At 39.6% G+C, this 21,013-nt stretch overlaps 1 protein-coding gene across 14 annotated transcripts in view; it reads right to left on the bottom strand.

Moving 5' to 3' along the window:
- PCDH1 (protocadherin 1) overlaps nucleotides 1-21,013 on the bottom strand; it is a 347,254-nt gene that overhangs the window by 215,395 nt on the left and 110,846 nt on the right. For all 14 annotated transcript variants that reach the window (XM_039326009.1, XM_039326013.1, XM_039326015.1 and 11 more), the window contains one exon: nucleotides 13,767-15,962. In XM_039326009.1, coding sequence (XP_039181943.1) covers nucleotides 13,767-15,962 — 2,196 coding nt within the window. The remainder of the gene's footprint in view (nucleotides 1-13,766; nucleotides 15,963-21,013) is intronic.

Genomic DNA, 21,013 nt, shown 5'->3' with positions numbered 1-21,013 from the left:
GTGCTGGGTAAAAAGGATCAAGGGCTCTTATTTATAAAGCACCAAGTGGAGTGGGCCTAGGACTCAGTCAACAACGTGCACAGAAAGAGCCACTATGCAATTAAATCAGAAAAGCAGATGCCAGATTCTGGAAACTTACCCTAAATAAAATTAGAAAGATGTTTCCTGCTCTAGGTCCCAGTAAGGAGTTTGACAAAATAAATTCCAAATTGAAACTTTTCAAGCACATGTATAAAATCATGCATAGAGTCGTATTTACGTTCACTGAAAAACAAGCACCGAGGACTCCAGCGAGGCTTAAATTCAGAAAGACTTGTATTACCATTCGACCTTCTCAAAGTCAGTTCTTCCGATTCGCCACACTGCAAATCACCAAAAGGGAAGCATGGAAAAGAAGGGACTGGCCAGCCTCGCAGCTCCGTCGCTGATCCCAGACCTCCCACCCGGCTGAATATATTGAGCGCTGCTTTTTTGGTGCAAGGAACGCGAACGTACTCGAGCTGGTGGATAAGGGGAGGGGAAGAAAAAAAACTGGCAGAGATAGTGGGGGCATGCAGGGCTTTTTGGGAAAGGTAGTCCTTGACATACAGCTGCCTATGGCCAACAACTCGATCCGGACTCTATCTCCCAGAGCGCACTAGGCAGCGAGCTGGTAGGAGGCTTTCTCTGTGCAAGCCTCCCTTACGTAGTTCCAGATTCACATTGCATCCTATCAGGCCAAAAGGCGAAGATGTCACCAGCGGGCTTGTGAGGCAGCGAGGCTGGAGTTACTGCTGCTGGCGGCGGTGGCGGAGGAAGTGAGCCTGCCTAGCTAGCACCCATTGTAAGCAGAGCGGGGAGCTGGAGCGGGCGGCGTCGGCGGCTCCAGAAAGGATGCACGGGGGCTTCAGGTAAGGCGGTCCCTGCTTCCCCCCCCCGCTCACTGCAGGCGGCAATCAATGCCCAACCCAAGGGCCCATTTTCAGATGGTGGCTCGGCTTGGGTGAACGCGATATGGAGGAACCTAAGTTACCTTCCGAGGTGGGTGAAAATAATAGGTGAAGTTTAAACGGCTTTCTCTTTGATCCCGGCGTCAGGAGAAGCGGCTTTTGAGAGACACCGAGCTTTAAGGTTTTAAGCTGGGCTAATTGGGGAAGCGCTCAAGTCTGCAAACGAGGCAGGTCTTGGGTTTAAAAGGGGAGAAAGGGGCAGAGAAACTTTAAACGCGTTTTCTTGCAGCGAGAGGTAGAATCTGCAGGGGAGAATATGGGTGTCGCGGTGTGTACTGGATTCGCTCGTTTCTGGAAATATCCCTGCGCCCCTTTTCGCCTCCTGGAATTGTGTGGCTCCCTGAAAAGATCTGCGCGAGAGGCCAGAGAAACGGGAGTGGGGGTTTCGGAGAGTGTAACAAAAGGTGCAGATGTCTTTCCCCCGTTTCTTTCTGGCTGCAGCCTTTCTTTCTTCTGAATGGGGTCGGGCTGGATACACCGCGAAAGAGATTGGCTTGAAAACCTGGTCTGTCGCCTTTATCATTATCTCCCCTCTCCCCACACACACATACTTTTTGTTGTTGTTTGTTGCTGCTGTTTAAACAAACACACACACACTCACACACACACACCATTGCTGTGGGTTCAATGCCGCAGAGAGAGAGGGAGTTTTGATTCTGCCAGCTTATCGCAAAGGCATTTGAACAAGCAGACTAAAAGGAGGCGTGTAAGTCGTGGCCTAACGTTGCCGCAACAAGACTTGGTGTGTGTTTGGGTGGACGGTATGCATGCTCGCCGTCCTCTTTATTGCGATCTCTTAGGAAACTTATTGCTTTTGGTTGTTTCTCTCTTGCTTTCTGCTGCTTGCGCTCTCTCTTTTTCTGCCACTTGTCCTCTGTATCACTTTCGCCACTTGCTCTGAAACCGAAACTTCCTAACTTTATATGGAAAAAAGCTGCGCATGCGCAAAGAGGAGGGAGGCAGGAACGGCACTTTTGAAAGCCAATAAGAGGGAGTAGGACAGCTAGGGAAAAGGGAAAAAATGGCGGACAGCATGGTTTGGCGACCCCCGTGAAATGGTCGATCGACCCCAAATGGGGTCGCGACCCATAGGTTGGGAACCGCTGTTCTAGAAATACAGGAGAATGAGTGAAGATGGCTGAAGGGAGGCAAATGTTGTTCCTATCTTCGAAAAAGAAACAAGTAGGATCCTGATAGTAATAAACCAGTTTCTGATTTGGGAAAATTTTGGAGCAACAAATGAAGTGATCAATGTGTAAATTATCTTGAATCAATTCATTGATACTAGATTAGAATATATTTTTCTACAATGGCTTCTGTTAAGATTGATCGATTTCTCATACTTTTGTTAAAAAATTCTAGAGCAGTGGTTCTCAACCTGTGAGTCGGAACCCCATTTGGGGTCGAACGACCATTTCATGGGAGTCACCAAACAACGCAGTCCGCCATTTTTTCCCCCCTTTTCCTTAGCTGTGCTACTCCCTTTTATTCTATTGGCTTTTGAAAGCCAATAGAATAGACTCTCTTGAATAGAGTCTAATTCTATTGGCTTTCAAAAGCCAATAGGAATTGTTCAGGCTGTCTCTGCCCTGCTGAGCCCGCCAAAAGTCCCATTCTGCAAATGGTGCTGCACCAGTTGAGTAGTCCTCGACTTACGACCGAGAGATCGTGGGGTGCCCCAGAGTACAGCTCCATGGCTTGAACAAAAATATGTAATGACAGCAGAAAGCAGTATTATAGGTTATTCACAGTTTATCGATAATATTTTATTGATATTGTGAGTGGTTTCATGAGCATACTTTAAGTTGTGTGTATGTAGGGATATGTGTGCAGGTGCATGTGCATCTTTCTACCCATAAATGAGAACTATTGCAAGAAGCTACCTTTTCATCAGTGACAAGATTGCCAGCTTTCACTTCTCTAGCTCTGAAATGAAGCTTCTTACAGTTCCAGCTCAACTACTGTATATGCAGTAGTGGCCAAAATTGTGGAAACCTTTTGGAAAAAGTATACAGTAGAAGTGCTACCTTTGGTTAAGTTTCCAACAATTTTTTTTCTAATTTCTTTATAACTGTAGCCTTGTTCACTTAATAATACTATTTTACATCACTTTCTGGGTGACCAGTCAAGTCTTTGCACCATTACTTTAATTTTATTACATTTTACAAGCTCACTAAATGAAAACCCAATCAACTTGCTAGCAATCACATAACACACTGACAAATGTCCTCCTCTCAGCTTCAATACATGACATCAATAACTGAATCCTGACTTCCAGTTCCGGGTCACGGTGTGTGCAGTCAGGCGGAGAGACTCCTCTCTTCGCTGGCTGCTTTCCCTCTGCCGGTAGACCCTTAATCAGGTCGAAAAGTCACCCTGGAGGGGCGACTACTGATGAAGAGGACTCTCGTCAATCGCGGGGGGAGGTGGCAGCTCCTTCCGTGGTCCGAGGCAGCTCCTCAGGGTTGACAGTGAAAAGATCGGCCAGTAACATGGCGATCATTTAGCTGCACCAGTCAAAAGTCAAAAGAACACCTAAGCATTAAGAAACCACTGTGGATGATCCGGGTGAGACCTTTCCCTCTCTCTCTTTGCCCTAACTACTCTCCTGTTAAAAGCCTCCTGGAACTATTTCCCTGCTTTGAAAGAGCTACCTTTGTCTATCTGGGAAAAAGAGCTTTAACAAAAGAAAAAAAAGTTAACTTTTTATTGACTATTTTTGTTTGGTCACTTTGGGGCCCTGGAAAAAGCCCTATCATAGAACTTTATTACCATATCTATTTTCTAAGCTGGAGAATATTGTTTTCCTATTTCCTGGATTTTTTTTTAAAGGGATAAATCTTTATTGTTTGAAAAAAAAAAAACTTTATTGGAAGCCGGAAAAGAGATTTCACAGCTTACTGAGGGCATCTTGTGGCGGAAACTATTACTGCAACTACATTTCCTCTTTGTTTTTTTAGGTTGGGTTTGACCTTCAAATGATGATAAAAGTGAAAAGATAAAGGATTTGAAACAGCTGGGTGGTGAAGTTGCTTACTAGTAATTGTGGAGGTGGATAAGTGCTGACTGTATGTGTTGACTTTTAGTAAATATAGCCTCCTCTAAAAAAGTAAAAGACTATCTTACCATTGAAATGGAGGATTTTCATCCACAGTTTGATTATGAACTTATATTAGAAGCAATTTTGGAAGCAACAATATATATGAAATCCGGGAGAAACATTAAAGATGACATCTCCGAACCACAAATTGAATCTCAAATCCTAATGGGTCAATCTACAGGCCAAGGAACTAGCTCTAGAGAGGCCTGTATGCAGCAATATACACAAAGAGACAGAGGAACAAGTCACTGAGCAAATGGATGTTAATCTACAATTTATGGAGAATTTTGAAGATCAAAGAACGATTCTGAGACACTTGCAGTGTTAAAAGTAGCAGGAACTGACTCTCAGATACGAATTACTGAGAATAGTGATATCGTGGATAATCAACTTGTGACTATAACATGGAAACAAACCATCTACATGATGATATTGGGAGAAGGCAAAGAGAACTTGGCCCAGATTGAACTATTGATAAGTACCTTCACTCAAATATTGAGACTTGACGATATAGAAGCTCTATTATGGAAACCAGACTGGCACAGAAAGAAAGCCAGAGTTAGATTTAAAAATGTGATTTAAAACTTTACTTGACGGGTAAATAAGGCTTTAGAGATCTTGATTGAATGAAGATTAATCAAATATCTGAACTTAGTAAGAAGATGTTTTTTTCTGTATTAATATGCTTGTTGTGGATATAACAATTATTGAGTGAGTTAAAAGAGTTTTTATTGAGTGAGTTAAAAGAGTTTTTCATAGATATAGATTGATTGATGGATTACAGATTTAAAATAGAGTAGAAATATATTTTTTGGAGTAATATTCTTATTCTTAGGAAGAATAGCTATTTTGTAATGGAAGGAGAATAAGAGGGATTTCTGATAAAAGAAGAAATGGTATTAATAAATGAGTTACTAGATTAAGAAATATAATACTTGTAGAAAATATAAGAATGTTATGGTTGAAATAATATGTGTATTTTAGAGGTAAGGATTATGTTAAGGAAAAAGGGAAAGGAGGGACACCTGAAGTGTTAATAATATGTTTATCTAAAAGCCAAATTGGAATATGGTAATTGTAAATAGTAAAGCTTAAAAACAGGATTTGGATTTATACAGATGAAATGTTATTGATGATTGTTTTGATTGATTGAATTTTATTGAAAAATAAATAATATAATTTGAATATATTATATTATTTGAGGGAAATAAAGAGCGAGTTTCTAATGATTTAATCTGAGTTATATATGTATGATTTTGTTTTTGGATGATTGATTACCCCATCACCACGTTGTTTCTCAAGCACCTTGTTGTAAAAATAAAAAAAATCAATAAAACTTGTTTTAAGAATAACTGAATCCTACTGTGATCTGATTGGCTCATTGCCAAAACAAGATGACACCTGATTGGCTCTCTAAACACTCATGCTCATTGGCTACAATCAGATGAAAGAAAGCTACCTGATATCAACCTAAGCAAGTTGTGCTTCCTTTTTCTGGTTATTTGGCTATAACATTTCATGGAATACAGTACAGATAATTGAACAAACTTTGTTGCATTACATTCTTGATTAAATTATCTTTCCATCCCAAAAAAAGTGGTGTTATTAGCCATCAAATCTCAAAAATACACTTTTCCCAAAAATTTTCTACAATTTTGGCCACTACTGTAGTTATAATTTTGTAGGTTTAGGGATACAGACATGAAAGGTAAAGAATAGGCAATTGCTAATATAATATCATTCATTTAATCTGCTGTTTCAACCTTTTTATATAAACCTGAAAAGAAGAAAATATTCAAATATCTGTTCACTATTGTTTCAAAGCATAGAATCTAGAACAAAGTATTGAAATTAAAGGAAAGTAAATTCAAGCTAAATGTTAGAAAAACCTTCAAAACAAAGACTGAAGTGGATTTTTTAAAATGTGTTTTGAATGTGAGTTCAAAGTCCAACTTCAAAATAGCAAAGGACTCAATGGTTATGATAGGTGCTAAAGACCTGTAGAATTTTGTTTGTGAACCTGGATTTTTTAGATATGCATGGTTTGTATTTATAGTTTTCATATAACTTATCCAGAGTTTCATCAAGTTCAATAGCCTCTAAATCTCATAACAAATAAATAAAGGGCTCTGAAGCTGAATTAGATCTTGAAACATGATTATCAAAGGTATACCGTATATGGCGGCGTATAAGACGACTTCCGGAAGTGCTAAACTCGGCGCCAAAGACGGGGGTCGTCTTATATGCCGAGTCGTCTTATATGCCGGAAATACTGGTAGTTTCTGGCGTATAAGACAACGTTCTAGGAATGCGGCTCGGCCATAAAGACGGGGGTCGTCTTATACGCCGGGTCGCCTAATACGCCGGCATATACGGTATATTATATGTATAAGGGTAGAATCAGGCCAACTTGACTAACATAAAGTAAGATGTGAATATTATAATATAATAACCAGCTGAACATAAAGTAAGATGTGAACATTATAATATAATAACCAGCTGAGCAAATCTGTGTAGATAAGGAATATTTGGCTCCCTGAATGTAGGTCTTAAATATAACCCTTTTACAAATTTACTTTAATTGATGGCTGACCCAGGAACTTTGGAGAAGAGTGACCATGTTATATTGGAATTCAATAATGCAAACACAAACAATAGAACATAATCAAACTAGTGTCTTAGACTTTAAAAGAGCTGATTTTAAAAACTTAGAGCTAGCTTGGGAAGGATTCCATGAATGAAAATCATAAAGGAAAAAATTATTCAAGAAGCTTGGGAAATTCTTAAAAATATAATTGTAAAAGCCAACTCAGCTCAATACTACCACTGAGAAAGAAAATAAGAAATCCAAGAAGAAACTAGCATGGTTACACAACAAATTCTCTGATAAACTTAAAGACAAAAGGGTTAAGTACAAAAAATGGAAAGAAGTACATATAATTAAGGCAGAATACCAACAAATAGCCTGAACTTGCAAAGATGAAGTCAGGAAAGCTAAGGCTCAGAATGAAGTAAGATTTGCAACAAATGTCAAAAATAATTTTAAAAATTTCTCTTACACATATAAAAAACAACAAAAAGGTCAAGGAAATAATTCGTCTACTAGTGAGAGCAGAGGGCAAGGAAGTAACAGGCAGTAGAGAGAAAGCAGAGGTACTTAATTCATTCTTTGTGCAAAAAATAGAACATAGAATAACAGAATTGGAAGGGACCTTCAAGGTCTTATAGTCCAACCCCCTGCTCAAGCAAGAGACCCTATCCCTTTTCAGACAAGTGGCTGTCCAGTCTCTTCTTAAAACCCTCCAGTGATGGGGCACCACAAACCTCTGAAGGCAAGGCATTCCACTGGTTAATTGTTCTCACCATTAGGAAATTTCTCCTTAGTTCTAGGTTACTTGATCCTTGATTAGTTTCCATTCATTGTTTCTTGTCTTGCCTTCTGGTGCTTTGGAAAATAGATCCCCACACATTTGCTAACTGAACACATGAACGAATGCATAGTTCATTAAGTGCACATGAGGTATCTCAGGGTGGGGAAGGCCATGGAGGGCCTAGTGATGGAACAGACCGCCAAGGCCCCCGCTGATGCACTAAGATACCTCATATTTCCCCCTCCTTTCCTGCTGCGCCGGACTCACTCGTCTTGCAAAATCTGTCTCTCTGCTGCAGTTTCTTTCCCTTTGAGAGAGAGAGGAGAGTAGGCTTGGAAATGTTTTTCGCGCTGACAATGGAAGCTCCTGGATGCCGTAATATCACGCGAGTTCAAACACAAGTTCTCTGCAAAAGAGATCATGACGCCTGGAAGCTTCCATTCTCAGTGGGAGGAGTGTTTGCTTTGTTTGCATGCCTATAGAGCAAAGTTCGCAGTTGGAGTCGGCCAGGCACAGGAACCAATGCTGTCCGTGGCCCAGGTGTACTGCTTGCTGGCATGCGCCGTCTTAGTTTGAGGGCAGGAATGAAGCCTTCAACTGAGCAAAGAGGCATCACGGGGCCAGGCCCTTTGCACCTGTGTCCAAGCTGGCAGCGGTAGTGGAAGCCACCAGAGCGGCCATGATCTCCCCTCCCCACCCAGCCAGCCACCCCACTCGACCTACTCCTTGCCTGACCGGCCGGCTGGCACAAATCCTCACCGCTCTTCTTCTCCTCATTTTCCTCCCACTCAAGGGCTCCATCTGGGTGGAAGAAAGCGACAGTGGAGCAGCAGGATTGCTCTCAAACAATAAGACTTGTGTGCACTGTTCGTTCACGTGCGCCAGCCTTAATGAGAGCAATCCCACTGCTGCACCTCTGCTTTCTTCCACTTGGACGGAGCTGAGAAACCCAAGCCGCTGCCGCTCAAACACTTTTTATCTGAACATAGACCTTGGGGAAACTGGAAGGTCCATCTGCCTGCCAATGCGCACTTAGAAACAGAGCAGAATGCTGCATTTTCAACTGCCCCATTTGCTCACAGACCTTCCAGTTTCCCCAAGGTCTCCATTTGGATAAAAAGTGTTTCAGCACGTATGGGGCTATTCAAAACGGAGGGATTCACTGTATTTTGAATAGCTCCATAGGTGCTGAAACACTTTGTATTTGAACAGAGACCTTGGAGAAACTGGAAGATTGTCTGTGAGCAAATGGGGTGGTTGAAAACACAGCATCCCATTAACCAGTGGAACAACTTGCCTTCAGACGTTGTGGGTGCTTCATCACTGGAGGTTTTTAAGAACAGACTGGACAGTCACTTGTCTGAAATGATATAGTATCTCCTGCTTGAGCAGAGGGCTGGATTAGAAGACCTCCAAGACCTTCCAGCTCTATTCTGATTCTGAATGGATTTATCATACCCAATTGGAAAACAAATGTTAAGAGATGTCATGTTATAATTTACAGGATATTTTTTTTGTACAACAAATGCTATGGAGATATACACAACAGGAATTTGTGCCTTTGGGGAATAAAATCCAATTATTAGGAAAAATCCTGATTACTATTTTAAGGAAAAGATTCACTATTAAGAATCAATCGAGGGTATTTGATCCTGGATGGATCAGAAACAATGACTGTGGTAACTTATGGTAGATCAGAAGCCGTTGTGGACTTCCTTTGTGTGAAATACAATAAATAGATTTTAACGGACTTCCGATGGCGACGGCCGTGCCGATGGCGGTTTTTTTCAGCTGTCCACCCTGGGATGTGTCAAAGCCAGCTGAGACAGCGAGCAACAGCTGTCTCGCGGCTTGGAACCTCTCTCCCCGGGCGAAGGGGAGGAGATGAGCTTTCCTCAGATAGTGGTAGAGCTCCCCGAAACCCCAAAGCTTTCTTTTTGGTGATCGGAGGGTGAGAGCTCCCACGGAGTCTGAGGTGTTCTCCACATTCCAGGATGCCTTTGTCCTGATTTTTATCCAGGGCAAAGCTAGACGCTGCTTCCATATCTGCGCTTAAAATGAATTTGTGAGTAAAATTTAAAGCAGACAGAGCTGACCAGGAGAGATTAAAATGATGATTATTTCGAGACTTTAACTCTGGAAAAGAATTTATCTTTTCCTTTTTTTTAAATTAAGAGTAGTGAAAAATGGCGCTGAGATGTTGATTCTTTGAGTGAAAGGACCGGAACTTCTATTTGAAACAATGTAACAGATTTTGTATTTATATAAAATGCAAGAATCTTCTTTTTTCTTGTAAGGGGACTTTTGTCTTTTTTCCTCCCCTCTTTTTTTCTTTTTTGTGGTATTTGTTGATTTTATAAGATTTTAGTAGACTTTTTAACAAGTGGTCTTAAAAATAAAATGGCTTCAAAGCGTCTCGGAGCTTCTATTGCAGTGGTTCTCAACCTGTGGGTCGGGACCCCATTTGGGGTCGAATGACCATTTCAAGGGAGTCGCCAAACAAGGCTGTCCGCCATTTTCCCCCCTTTTCTTTGGCCATGCCCCTGGCACCCAGTGATGTATAAGTGGTTGGGGGTCACCACAACATGGGGAACTGTATTATGGGGTCGCGGCATTATAAAGGTTGAGAACCACTGTTCTATTGTTTCTAAAGCCTTGATCTTCCCGGTAATGCAGACAGCTCAGCAAGCTAAGTTTAAGTTGCCACCACCTTCTCCATCGTTACCAGCATCTATACTTAAAGATTTACAGGAGGCCTTGGGAAATAAGGCAAGACAGATTAAAGAAGAGATGGAGGAATTTCTTGAAATTAAAATTAGGGAACTGAGAGAGGACATTGCGTCTGCGTTTCAAAAGTTTGTTGGTCATGTAGATCGACTGGATGATCGTATTGATGATGTTGTGGAAAATTTTGAAAAACTGGAAGATCGAATTGATAAAGTAGAAAATAAGGCGGAAATAATACTGGATGAAATTACTATGTTACAATATAGAGACATGGAATTTGCTTTAAGAATAAGGGGAATGAAGGAAAACACACAAGAGGATTTGAGACAAGTGGTGGTAAAAGATATAGCTTTCATTTTGGGGGCTGAGCCTGAAGAAATACTGAGAGAGACGGAAAAGGTTTTTAGGGTTAATTCAAGGGTTGCGAGGCAGAGGAATTTGCCACGAGATGTGGTTATTTATTTTTCTAGAAGATCACTTCGTAATGAAATTTTACAGGCTTTTTATAAGCAGAGATTTCAAATTGCAACTCAAGATGTTATAATTTTAAAAGAAATATCTTCAAAAATTCTTAGAAAAAGAAAGGATTTTGCTTTTTTGGCTGATGAGCTCAAAAAACGACAGGCCCGGTTCAGATGGGAGATACTGGCTGGAATAGTGGTGAATTATGCGGGGATATATCATACATTTAACACAAATTCAAACGCGAAAGATTTTTACACTTCTGTTTTGAAGGCGGGCTCTCCATCATCTTTACGACCTGAGATTACAGAAGAAAAGTCGGAAGGGCAGCCGGTTGATGGTGCTATGTTATTGGATGTAGGAGACATACAGGCTGAACCTCTGCAACAGTCTCTTGTGACAGAAGATTTTTTAAAGAAACCTAGAATGACTCGTGCAGCCTATAGACGTAAAGTAAAAGAACAGCAGAAGGCGGATGTTGGAATAAAGAAAAGGAAATGATGAACTTTTGTAGTAGTTTTTTGAGATGGAAGATATTTTAAAGGAATAGTGAATGATTTGTGTAATATGTAGATGAAAAGAAAAATAATAATAAATAGTATGTTTTAAAGGAATAGTGAATGATTTGTGTAGTATGTAGATGTAAAGAAAAAGAATAATAGAAGGTGACGATTTAGTGGAAAAGTTTAAATATTTGGGAGTATATATATTATAAAATTTTTAATTTAAAGTGTATAAAAATAATTATGAGATATTATGGGTAAATGTGTAAAAGAATTTAAATTCTAATGATCTCTGTTGGTGAGAATTTTAGTGATTAAGATGAATGGTTTGTTGAAACTTCTTAAGCAGGAGGGTATTAATAGAATTACTTAGGGGTGGGGCAAAAAAAAGCAAATAGCCAAGTTTATCGAATGTAAGTTTGTTGGTTGGGTTACATTGGAAGGAAAATTTTGTGTTTATTATGGATGAATGGTTGTTTAAAAGAAATATACACCTCAACGTGGAAAAGATGGATAAATTACATGTAGAGTAAATAGAGTTGATATGGGATTAAAAAGTATTATTTAGATTATGAATAATTTTTAGTTTTTTAATTTGGAATTGCTTATAGTTATTTATATATATATATATTATTTGCTTAAATTTGTTTTGTATTCGAGTTAAGGTACATTATTGATTTTGTTATTTGTATAGTTGGATAAGTTTATTTAAAATTTGTTTGTTTATTTGTAACCCTGTAACCAGCTCTGGGAAGTGAGGGGGGAGGGAAGGAGGGGGTTATTTTTATTGATATTGTTAAAAACTTGTATAAAATTTTTCAATAAAAATAAATAAATAGATTTTAACTAAGGGTTTTGAAGTTTAATTTAGTTGTTGATATTACCTGTTAACTATGTTTTCATATACTAGGCAGAGGTCAGGCTAACTGGACTGGGTAAATATTGTTCTAGAAATTTATAAATTGTATCTTCTTCACAAAGCGCGAGGGATATATCTTTGAGGTATATTTATCAGTATTCAACTAGAGGGAATAATTTATGTATATGTCTGTTTTGTTTTCTGTATTTTTGAGGGGAGTTTATACTGTAATATTCTGAATAAAAATAAAAAATTGTGAAAAAAATATTTCTAAGTGAGCCTAATTAATCAAAATGATTGGAAAAAAACCCTTCTAAAAATCCCAACAATATACTACAGACATTGTTAAGTACCTACAATAATATGTACAAAATCACTGCTATAATTGGTATGCCTTGAGATAGTTTTAAAAAATGCAAGTATTTGTAAAAAGGTACTTTTTGTTTTTAAATCAGCACACTAAATCTCTCTGAAAACATCAAAAATAAAATTTTCTGTCATAACTTTATTCCAATTTGATTCTCATATACATTTGGGTGAAATTCATATTGGTTCCTATGATTTGCTTAATATGATTTTTTTTCCATTTGTGGTAACTAAAAATTTAACATAATTTCAATTGCTGAAACAATCTATAAAAGCAATATCATCATACCCATCATGCCTCCCCATCATTTGGCTTCCCCACCACTGCACTATAGATTGCAACACAAAAGTCAGTGACCAGCACATCAGCTAACAATGGAAACATTTATTGACATCACATCATGTTTAAAAAAAACTTTACCTGAACAAAGCTGAGAAGGAAAATTAGCATATATAATTCCCAAAATAAAGGAAATAATGATACAATGGAAGGAAGATTAACACTATTCCTTGAACGTTTCATATTTTTATTGATAATTAACTGCAGCCAGTTTGAAGTATGGCATCCAAAACTGTACTTATCAAAGCCTCAGTGGTTAACAATATCTCCCATATACTACCCAGCTTGCAAACTATGTATCACTTTTCTGTTCTGCCAAGTTCTCTATCATAGATCGGAACATTTTGAAGTAGATGGTTTTACTTGCTTTGAATTCCAGCAGCAGTAATCTTTGCTTATAATCTAACCTCTCAGCAAAGATTCCCCACACTATTCTAGCTATAGAATCAATTTCATTTCGGCAAGCAAAAATCTTATGTCCATGGCCCATGTCACTGCATTAAAATTGTTCAATTTTACCATACTGTACCTGCAAATGGCATCAAGTTTCCATAGAAGAAATCAATGCTGGTAATTGATTCAGATTAATGATATCTGAATCGAAGTATGACTAGCAAATGGGATCCATAAACAAAGACCTGGCTTCTAGGACTTTAACACCTTCTTTATAGTAATGAATATGAAACATCAGAACTGAATACATCTTGATGCATGGATCATTGACCACTGACAACCCAACCCTTCGTGCTGCACCCAAGTGGTAGGATTCATTTCCTTAAATGTCATCAGCCCTCTAATTTACCACAATCATACAATCTTCTCCCCACTTTCGCACCCTTATTCCCTTAATTTGCTGGATTGAAGGAGGCCTCTTTTCTAAGTAGTCCTATGAATGTAACATGCATCTGGACACTGCAGTCCTCCAACCTGCATCCTGCCAATCCATTCATGCAATCTGGGCCAAGTCCATTTCACTCCCACACCTCTGTCCATATAGCTCTGTTGTAGCATGAGGGAATGGTGGGAGGGTGCAGCACAATCTCTCCTACCTGTTTATTGGTGTATTTCTGAGGGTTGGTACGGTAGCTGTAGTCTGAATACTGCTCCGAGCCTGTAGAATTGCTGTCCCCAGTGCCCACAAATGTATTGGTGGCTGGGAGGTCCTGTACTACCTGATGCTTCTTGGAGGCAGATGGTGATTGGGGTTGCAATTGAATGGAAGGCAAAGGTGAATTGGAACGGTAATGGCGACCCAAGTCAGGGCTTCCAGGTGGATAATTAAGAGGCAGATGGATGCGGGGACTGTCACTTACTGAATCATTCATAAGGTTGAATTTAAGAGATTTCTGCAGACCTGTTTCTTCTTCATCCTCAGTTGGTTTTGGTGGCTTAGTGGATTTGCTTTTTTTCACTTTGCCTTTAGCTTTGTTGTTCCCTTTGCTACTTTGTTTGGGAGCATACAGATCCTTAGTTTCCTTTTTGCCAGCTTGATAACCACTTTTGGCCTCCTTTTGACGACAGTAGCGTACCAGCACAACAAGCAAAATTATCAAGGTGACAGCTACTATGCCTGCAATGACTCCAAACAAAATATTACTGCGCTGCTTGTTGCGCTCATACTCTGGATCACCAGCAATGTCAATATCAATAGGTGTGTCCAAGCTGTGTCCTACTAGAGTCTCCAGCAGTGTCCGGTTAGCCAATGTTTCATTCACATAAAAATGAACTAATGCTGTGCCATGATGAGAAGGTTTCCCTTTGTCATTTACATGTACAACCAAGCGGTGAAGTCCATGATGCTTGCGGAGAATCTCTTTTTCTAATGTGATATTTCCACTTACAGATGAAATCTTAAAGAGTTCAAAGGGGTTTCCACCAGCAATTCTAAATAGTAATTCAGCATTGATCCCAGAATCAATGTCTTCAGCTCCAACACTCATAATCTGTTGCCCAGGACTAGTGTTAGGTAGAATATGTTTATAGGAAGCATTGGATGGAGATATAATTACAGGAGCATTGTCATTCTCATCTAATACATTGATTGTCACCCCCACATAAGCAGATCTTGGTGGATCTCCCCCATCCACAGCTTTAAGACGGAAAGTGTAAGTACTCTGTCGTTCACGATCAAAAGATATACTGGAGAGAATGGTTCCAGTACCATTTTGGATTACAAAGTCACCATTATCCTGTTCCACTGAGAGTTGAATGACAGCATTATCTCCTTTGTCTGCATCAATAACTGTCACCATGCCCACTGGACTCAGTGGTGGCATGTTTTCCGTGACAGAAAAATTGTAGCCACTGAGCATGAATTTTGGATCATTATCATTGCGATCCATGACACTGATGGCAATTGAGGCAGTTCCTTTGCGGCTAGGGCTACCCTTGTCAGTTGCAACTACCAAGAATTCATAGCGTTCTTGCTGTTCCCGATCCAGCACATTTTTTACATGGATTTCACCAGATTCTGGATCAATTGAGAAGGTGTCTTTTGATAAAGATTCTCCAGCAAGAGAGTAGATCAGTTTAGCATTAGATCCACTATCTGCATCAGTAGCACTCACTTCTACTACCAAGTCATTTGGGGAATTATTCTCAGGAAATGCCACCTCTGTTGAGCTCTGGCTAAACACTGGATCATTGTCATTGACATCCATCACCTGTACTTTTAGGGAATTGGTGCTTGACAGGGGTGGATTACCAGAATCCACAGCTACAATCTCAATGGTATATTCTTTCACAGCTTCATAATCCAGGGGTGTAGTGGTCTGTAGAAAGTATTTCTTTTTGCTATCGCTGCCAGTATCACTGGCTTGTCGTAGCTGAAAAGGTACATCACCAGCCACCACACAGGTCACAACAGCATTTTCACCCTCATCCCGATCAGACACTTGTACAAGCGCCACAGGTGTCTCCACTGGCACATCTTCAGAAATATTGGCAATGCCATCCTGATGAGTCACTAAACCAATACCACGAATTTCAATGGAAGGAGCATTATCATTCATATCTCTGACACTGATCACTACCTGGGCACGGGCAGTTTTGGGATTAGCTCCCTTGTCCTTAGCCAACACTGAGAACTTGAGCACATTAATATCTTCACGATCAACAGGACCTTGTACCGTGATGAGTCCAGTGGCTCTGTCTAAGCGTAGCAGCCGATGAATTACATCTGAAGCCTGATGGAAGGAATAATCAATCTCAGCATTGGCACCCTGATCAGAATCATTCGCTTTCACCTGTAAGGAAAAAAAGAATCTGATCAGATAATACTTTAGTGCTTTCAAGTTGGGTGCTACTTCTGCAGAATTTAAAATATTATAACCTAATTACAATTAAATAGTAGAAGACATTATTAAATAAATGATTACAGAATATTACACTTACAATGAGTTTTTGTCCTGGTCCCATTCTCTCTCCTTTTGGAATGCATTTTTGACATTCACTCAAAAGGCAAGTGTGGGCCTTCACCTGGTCAATTTCATACTTCACTACTACATAATGTATAATGCAGAATTGGGCAACCAAATAGACAATATATAACATTCAATAACTACTGCAACAAATAATATAGTCTACAAAACATCAAAGATCCCTATTGGTTTTTTACTACTGAGCTGGTTGGTAAAAATTGCTGGTTTTCCCTTATGACAAAAATAGAGAGCAATCTTTAACTGGTTCACTGGGGAAGAAACAAAGCTTCCTTCTTCCCCTTAAGAAAGTAATCCAGCATCCTTCTTAAAATGTGCAGCCCTTGATCCCCACTCAATAATCAAAGCAGCATTCAGAACTGAAAAAGTTGTCCATCCTTGCTATTGCGTGACAAGTAAACCTCACCAACTTCAGAAACACCAGTGCACTAGATCTGTTGCTTATAGTTCACTCATATAAGTTATAATTAATGAGTGAGCAGAAAGATGACTGGAGTATATTTTCAATATAAAACAGTTTGACAAGAGATTTCTGATTCCCTCATATTTGAATAATAGAATCAAACAAAAAAGGGATAATTAACCTGCAATTGATTTGTCTAATGTTCACCTAAAAATGTACACATATAGATTATGTACCTAAAGAAAGTCCTGAGAACAGGCCTGAATTAAGATTTTGACAGGAATGTTGCCCTTTCTATTATCATGTGTCCTATAATGTGCAGTTCCTACATTTATATTTGGTTCTGAATAGTGCTTGTTTTGTAAAGAAAAAAAAAAGGTGCCGGAATTCACACATGTCATACAGCCTATCCTACAAGCTTCCATCCAAAAAAGGTGCTGGAACTTCGTTCTGTGCATTCTATGACAAAAAAAAGCCCTGGTACTGAAGACTCAAGCAATTGGCATGGTAGCAAATCACAAGTGATGCAATCTGGAGTAGGAGGAAAGGGATCAGTTGTGTGAATTCAGTCATCATCCTCTTAGGTGTCTAACAAATGACCAGAAGAAAGCATAGCCCTGCCAAATAAATCATAGGAAAATTGAAGATCAAACCAAAATGCCAAATGAAGATAGAAGACTACAATTAGATAGGATTCTTGCATATCTCCAACAAAGGAACCTCCTTCTAAAATACACTTCATATTGCAATCACTCTCATGAAATGTTGCCAAACTTAAACAAGAAAAAGGCTTAATAAATGGAGTGATACATCTCACATGTGTTTTAGGGCAGTCAGGAGTTCCTTTTTCACTCCAAAAGCAGATTGGGTTTCTGCGCAGGTAGCTTCAGTGAGTCAGCCAAGCTGAGCAAGAATGTGCTCATCCCACTCTGCCTCTGCTCTCACTGCTTTGATTTTGGAGCGCCGGGATCAGGCAAAATAACCATGCTGCCATGCAAACCCCAAGCAGAGAGGCTGGAGATGAGACAGCTTGCTTGAGAGAACTCTGGTTCTTCAAAAGGTAAGTGAGCAACTGGTAAGGTGGAGAGGAGCTGGTGGGCTAGCATAGCAGGAATAGGCAGGGAAATATTGCTGTCTCTGCAGTTGGTCATTAGGATGAATGACTGCCATGGTGCTGCAATGTTCGTAACTTCAGGACTGTGTTGTAAGTACTTGGGGTGTGTTTGAACGGTCACTAAGTGAACTATTGTAACTCGAGGAATACCTGTACAGTTAAAGATCTGAGAAATCAGATAGTGAAGAGGAATAACTCTGCAGTCAAACCAAAGGAATGAATCATATGCATCTGATCCCACTGTGTATCAGAGAAAATGTCAGTATCAGCTATCTATTATCTATTTTTGCAAAATGTTGGCCCTTATGGAGAAAGAGCAGGAATGAAGGCAAGATCTCCACTGATATACGAGAGGAACTGCACACTTCTATGTCTTAAGAAACCACAAAGCATCCATAAAAAGAACTCATGCATCATTATCAGGAAGAAACAGCTTCAAATGCTGAAAGTTTGAGGAACTAACAGGGTGAACCTGAAGTACAGGTAATCCTTGACTTATGACCACAGTGGACCCCAAATTTTTTGTTGCTAAGAAAGATAATTGTTAAATATCCCCCATTTTACAACCTTATTTTCCACAGTTAAGTGAATCGCTGCAGTTATTAAGGGAGTCATGTAGTTGTTAAGTGAATCTGGCTTCTCCCATTGACTTTGCCTATTGTTAAGGTAGCTGGGATGGTTACAATTGGTGGCACATTTCCCTGGGACAGTGCAACTGTCATAATAATACATGTCTGTTGTCAAATGCCTAGATTTTGATCATGTGATATGAAGATGCTGTGGCAGTTATAACTGAAAACCAGTCATAAGTCACTTTTTTCAGTGCCATTTTAACTTCAAACAGCCATTATAAGAAAGATTGTAAGTCAAGGACAACCTGTTCTAGTACACAAGTGCAGATATAAATAGTTGCCATTCCCGAAATTTGGTGGGATAGAAACTAAGGACTGGTATATATTGCTGGAAGGATATAAACTGTTCAAAACAAACAATCCTAATAAAAGAGGTGACGGAGTTGCACTATATGTAAGTAATCACTACACCTCTATAGAAATACATAAAACCAAGAATGAAAACCTCATTGAATGCATATAAATTCAAATGAAGGGGAAAAAAGAATGACATTGCCATAGGTGTTAGCATATAGCAGACATGTCAAACTCGCGACATCACATGACGTTGCACAACGTATTGAGATGGTTTTGCCATTGCTGGCAATCGGGTGGGTGCGGCTTCCAGGTGATGTGTCCGGCCCGTGGGCCAGCAATTTGACATCCCTGGCATATAGCATAAGTGCTAGCAGTGTTCCAATATTTGAGGGGCTGGCACAAAGATGAGGGGGTGAACCTATTTTCCAAAGCACCAGAAGGCAAACAAGAAATAATGGATAGAAACGAATCAAGGAGAGAAGCAACCTATAACTAAAGACAAACTTCCTAACAGTGAGAACAATTAACCAATGGAATGACTTGTCTTCAGGAGGCTTTTAAAAAGAGACTGAACAGTCACTTGTCTGGAATAGAATAAGGTCTCCAGCTTGGGCGAAGGGTTGAACTAGAAGACCTCCAAGGTCCCCTCCAACTCTGTTATTTTGTATCAGGTGTACACTACAGGCCACTCAACCAAGCAGAGGAAATAAATGAACCTTTTGATAATCAGGTAGCTAGGATATACAGGAAAGTAGTTATGGAGGACTTTAACTATCCTTCAACATCAACAAATTCTGTACCAAGTGGGAAATCAAACAAATTTCTTATAAGCTTATCTGACAATTTTGTCATCCAAAAGGTAGAGGAGGGAACTAGAGGGTCAGCTATACTGCACTTAATTCTTATTAACAGAAATGAATAACAGAATAACAAAGTTGGAAGGGACCTTGGAAGTCTTGTAGCCCAATCCCCTGCCTAAGCAGGAAACCCCTATTTCAGACACTGTTGAACAAAATTCTCCAGTGTTGGAGCACTCACAACTTCTGGAGGCAAGTTGCTCCACTGGTTAATTGTTCTAATTGTCAGGAAATTTCTCCTTAGTTAATAGGTTGGTTCTCTCTTTGATTAGTTTCCATTCATTGCTTCTTGTTCTGCCTTCAGGTGATTTGGAATAGGTTGATCTCCTTAGATATTGGAATACTGCTATCATATCACCCCTAGTTCTTCCTTTCATTAAACTAGATGTACCCAATTCCTGCAATCATTCTCCATGTTTTTTAACTTTCAATTCTCTAATCATCTTTGTTGTTCTTCTCTGCACTCTAGTCTCAATATCTTTTTTATATTGTGGCGACCAAAACTGGATGCAATATGCCAAGTGTGGTCTTACCAAGGCATTATAAATGTTATGACCAGGTAGTCAAGGCAAAGCAGGCCTCTAAAGAGTTCTTTATTTCTCTTAACCAACAACCGGTAAGGCTCTACCCTTACCCTGAAGGTAGCCACCCTCAATAGGCATGAGTAAAAACCGGGGAGTGCAAGTGAAAGCAAACAATTGTTCCTGGCAAAGACTAACTCCCCACGGCTTCTTCTTATGTTACTCCCCTCCAGGTATTCTTTGTGAGGAGGGGTGGGCTAACCTCTTCCCAACTAGCCTTGCAGCCCTTCTCTGAGTTTGCCTACACTCTGCTGGCAACTGTTCCTCGTCAGAGGAGACTTGGCTGCCTACATGCACCACTGTTGGCATTAGCCGATCCTCCCCTGTATATGTGCAGAGACAAGTTCTCTGTCTGGTCTATCCCCTCCGCCATGCCTGAGGAGCATGGGACAGCATACAAGAAAGAATAGGAATGCAAGTCAAAATAGGCAAGAAAATGGTAAGAGAACACCTATCCACTTTAGATGCGTTCAAATTGCTAGGACCAGATGGATTACATAAAATATCAATCCCAGAGGTTGTGCCCATAAAGATTACTGGATAACACGGCAGGAGTAAGAACTGAACTATCATCAGAAAATAGAAGAGCTGAATGAAGAGAGCTAAGAAAGTACACCTTTGTTCTAATTAACTAATTAGAATATCTGTGTGAGAAAAGCGGATACAGTGCAATAGAAATTAATTTCTATATTTTGGCTCTGATGGTAGATAATATGTATCTCAGTATCTCATTTTCGCTGGTACATATTATGTAGAGCTAGGCAATGAGGAGTAACACTCAAGTTATTAACATTAATCTCAAGTTATACTTCCCTTATTTAGACTTTGCAGGAGTAATTTGTGTTAGTCTAGGGTGGCAAAATATCAGGAATTTGGTAATACCTTTTTGGGCTAACAAATTTCATTAAAATGCATGAGTTTCCTTCATTGAATGAGAAATTGTTGAATTCATATCAGAAAATTTCAGATTATCTC

This window comes from Crotalus tigris, unplaced genomic scaffold (genome assembly GCF_016545835.1).
Source record: "Crotalus tigris isolate CLP2741 ecotype Arizona unplaced genomic scaffold, ASM1654583v1 scf7180000024339.11422700, whole genome shotgun sequence".
Classification (NCBI taxonomy): domain Eukaryota; kingdom Metazoa; phylum Chordata; class Lepidosauria; order Squamata; family Viperidae; genus Crotalus; species Crotalus tigris.
This window is presented reverse-complemented; position numbering and strand designations above follow the sequence as displayed.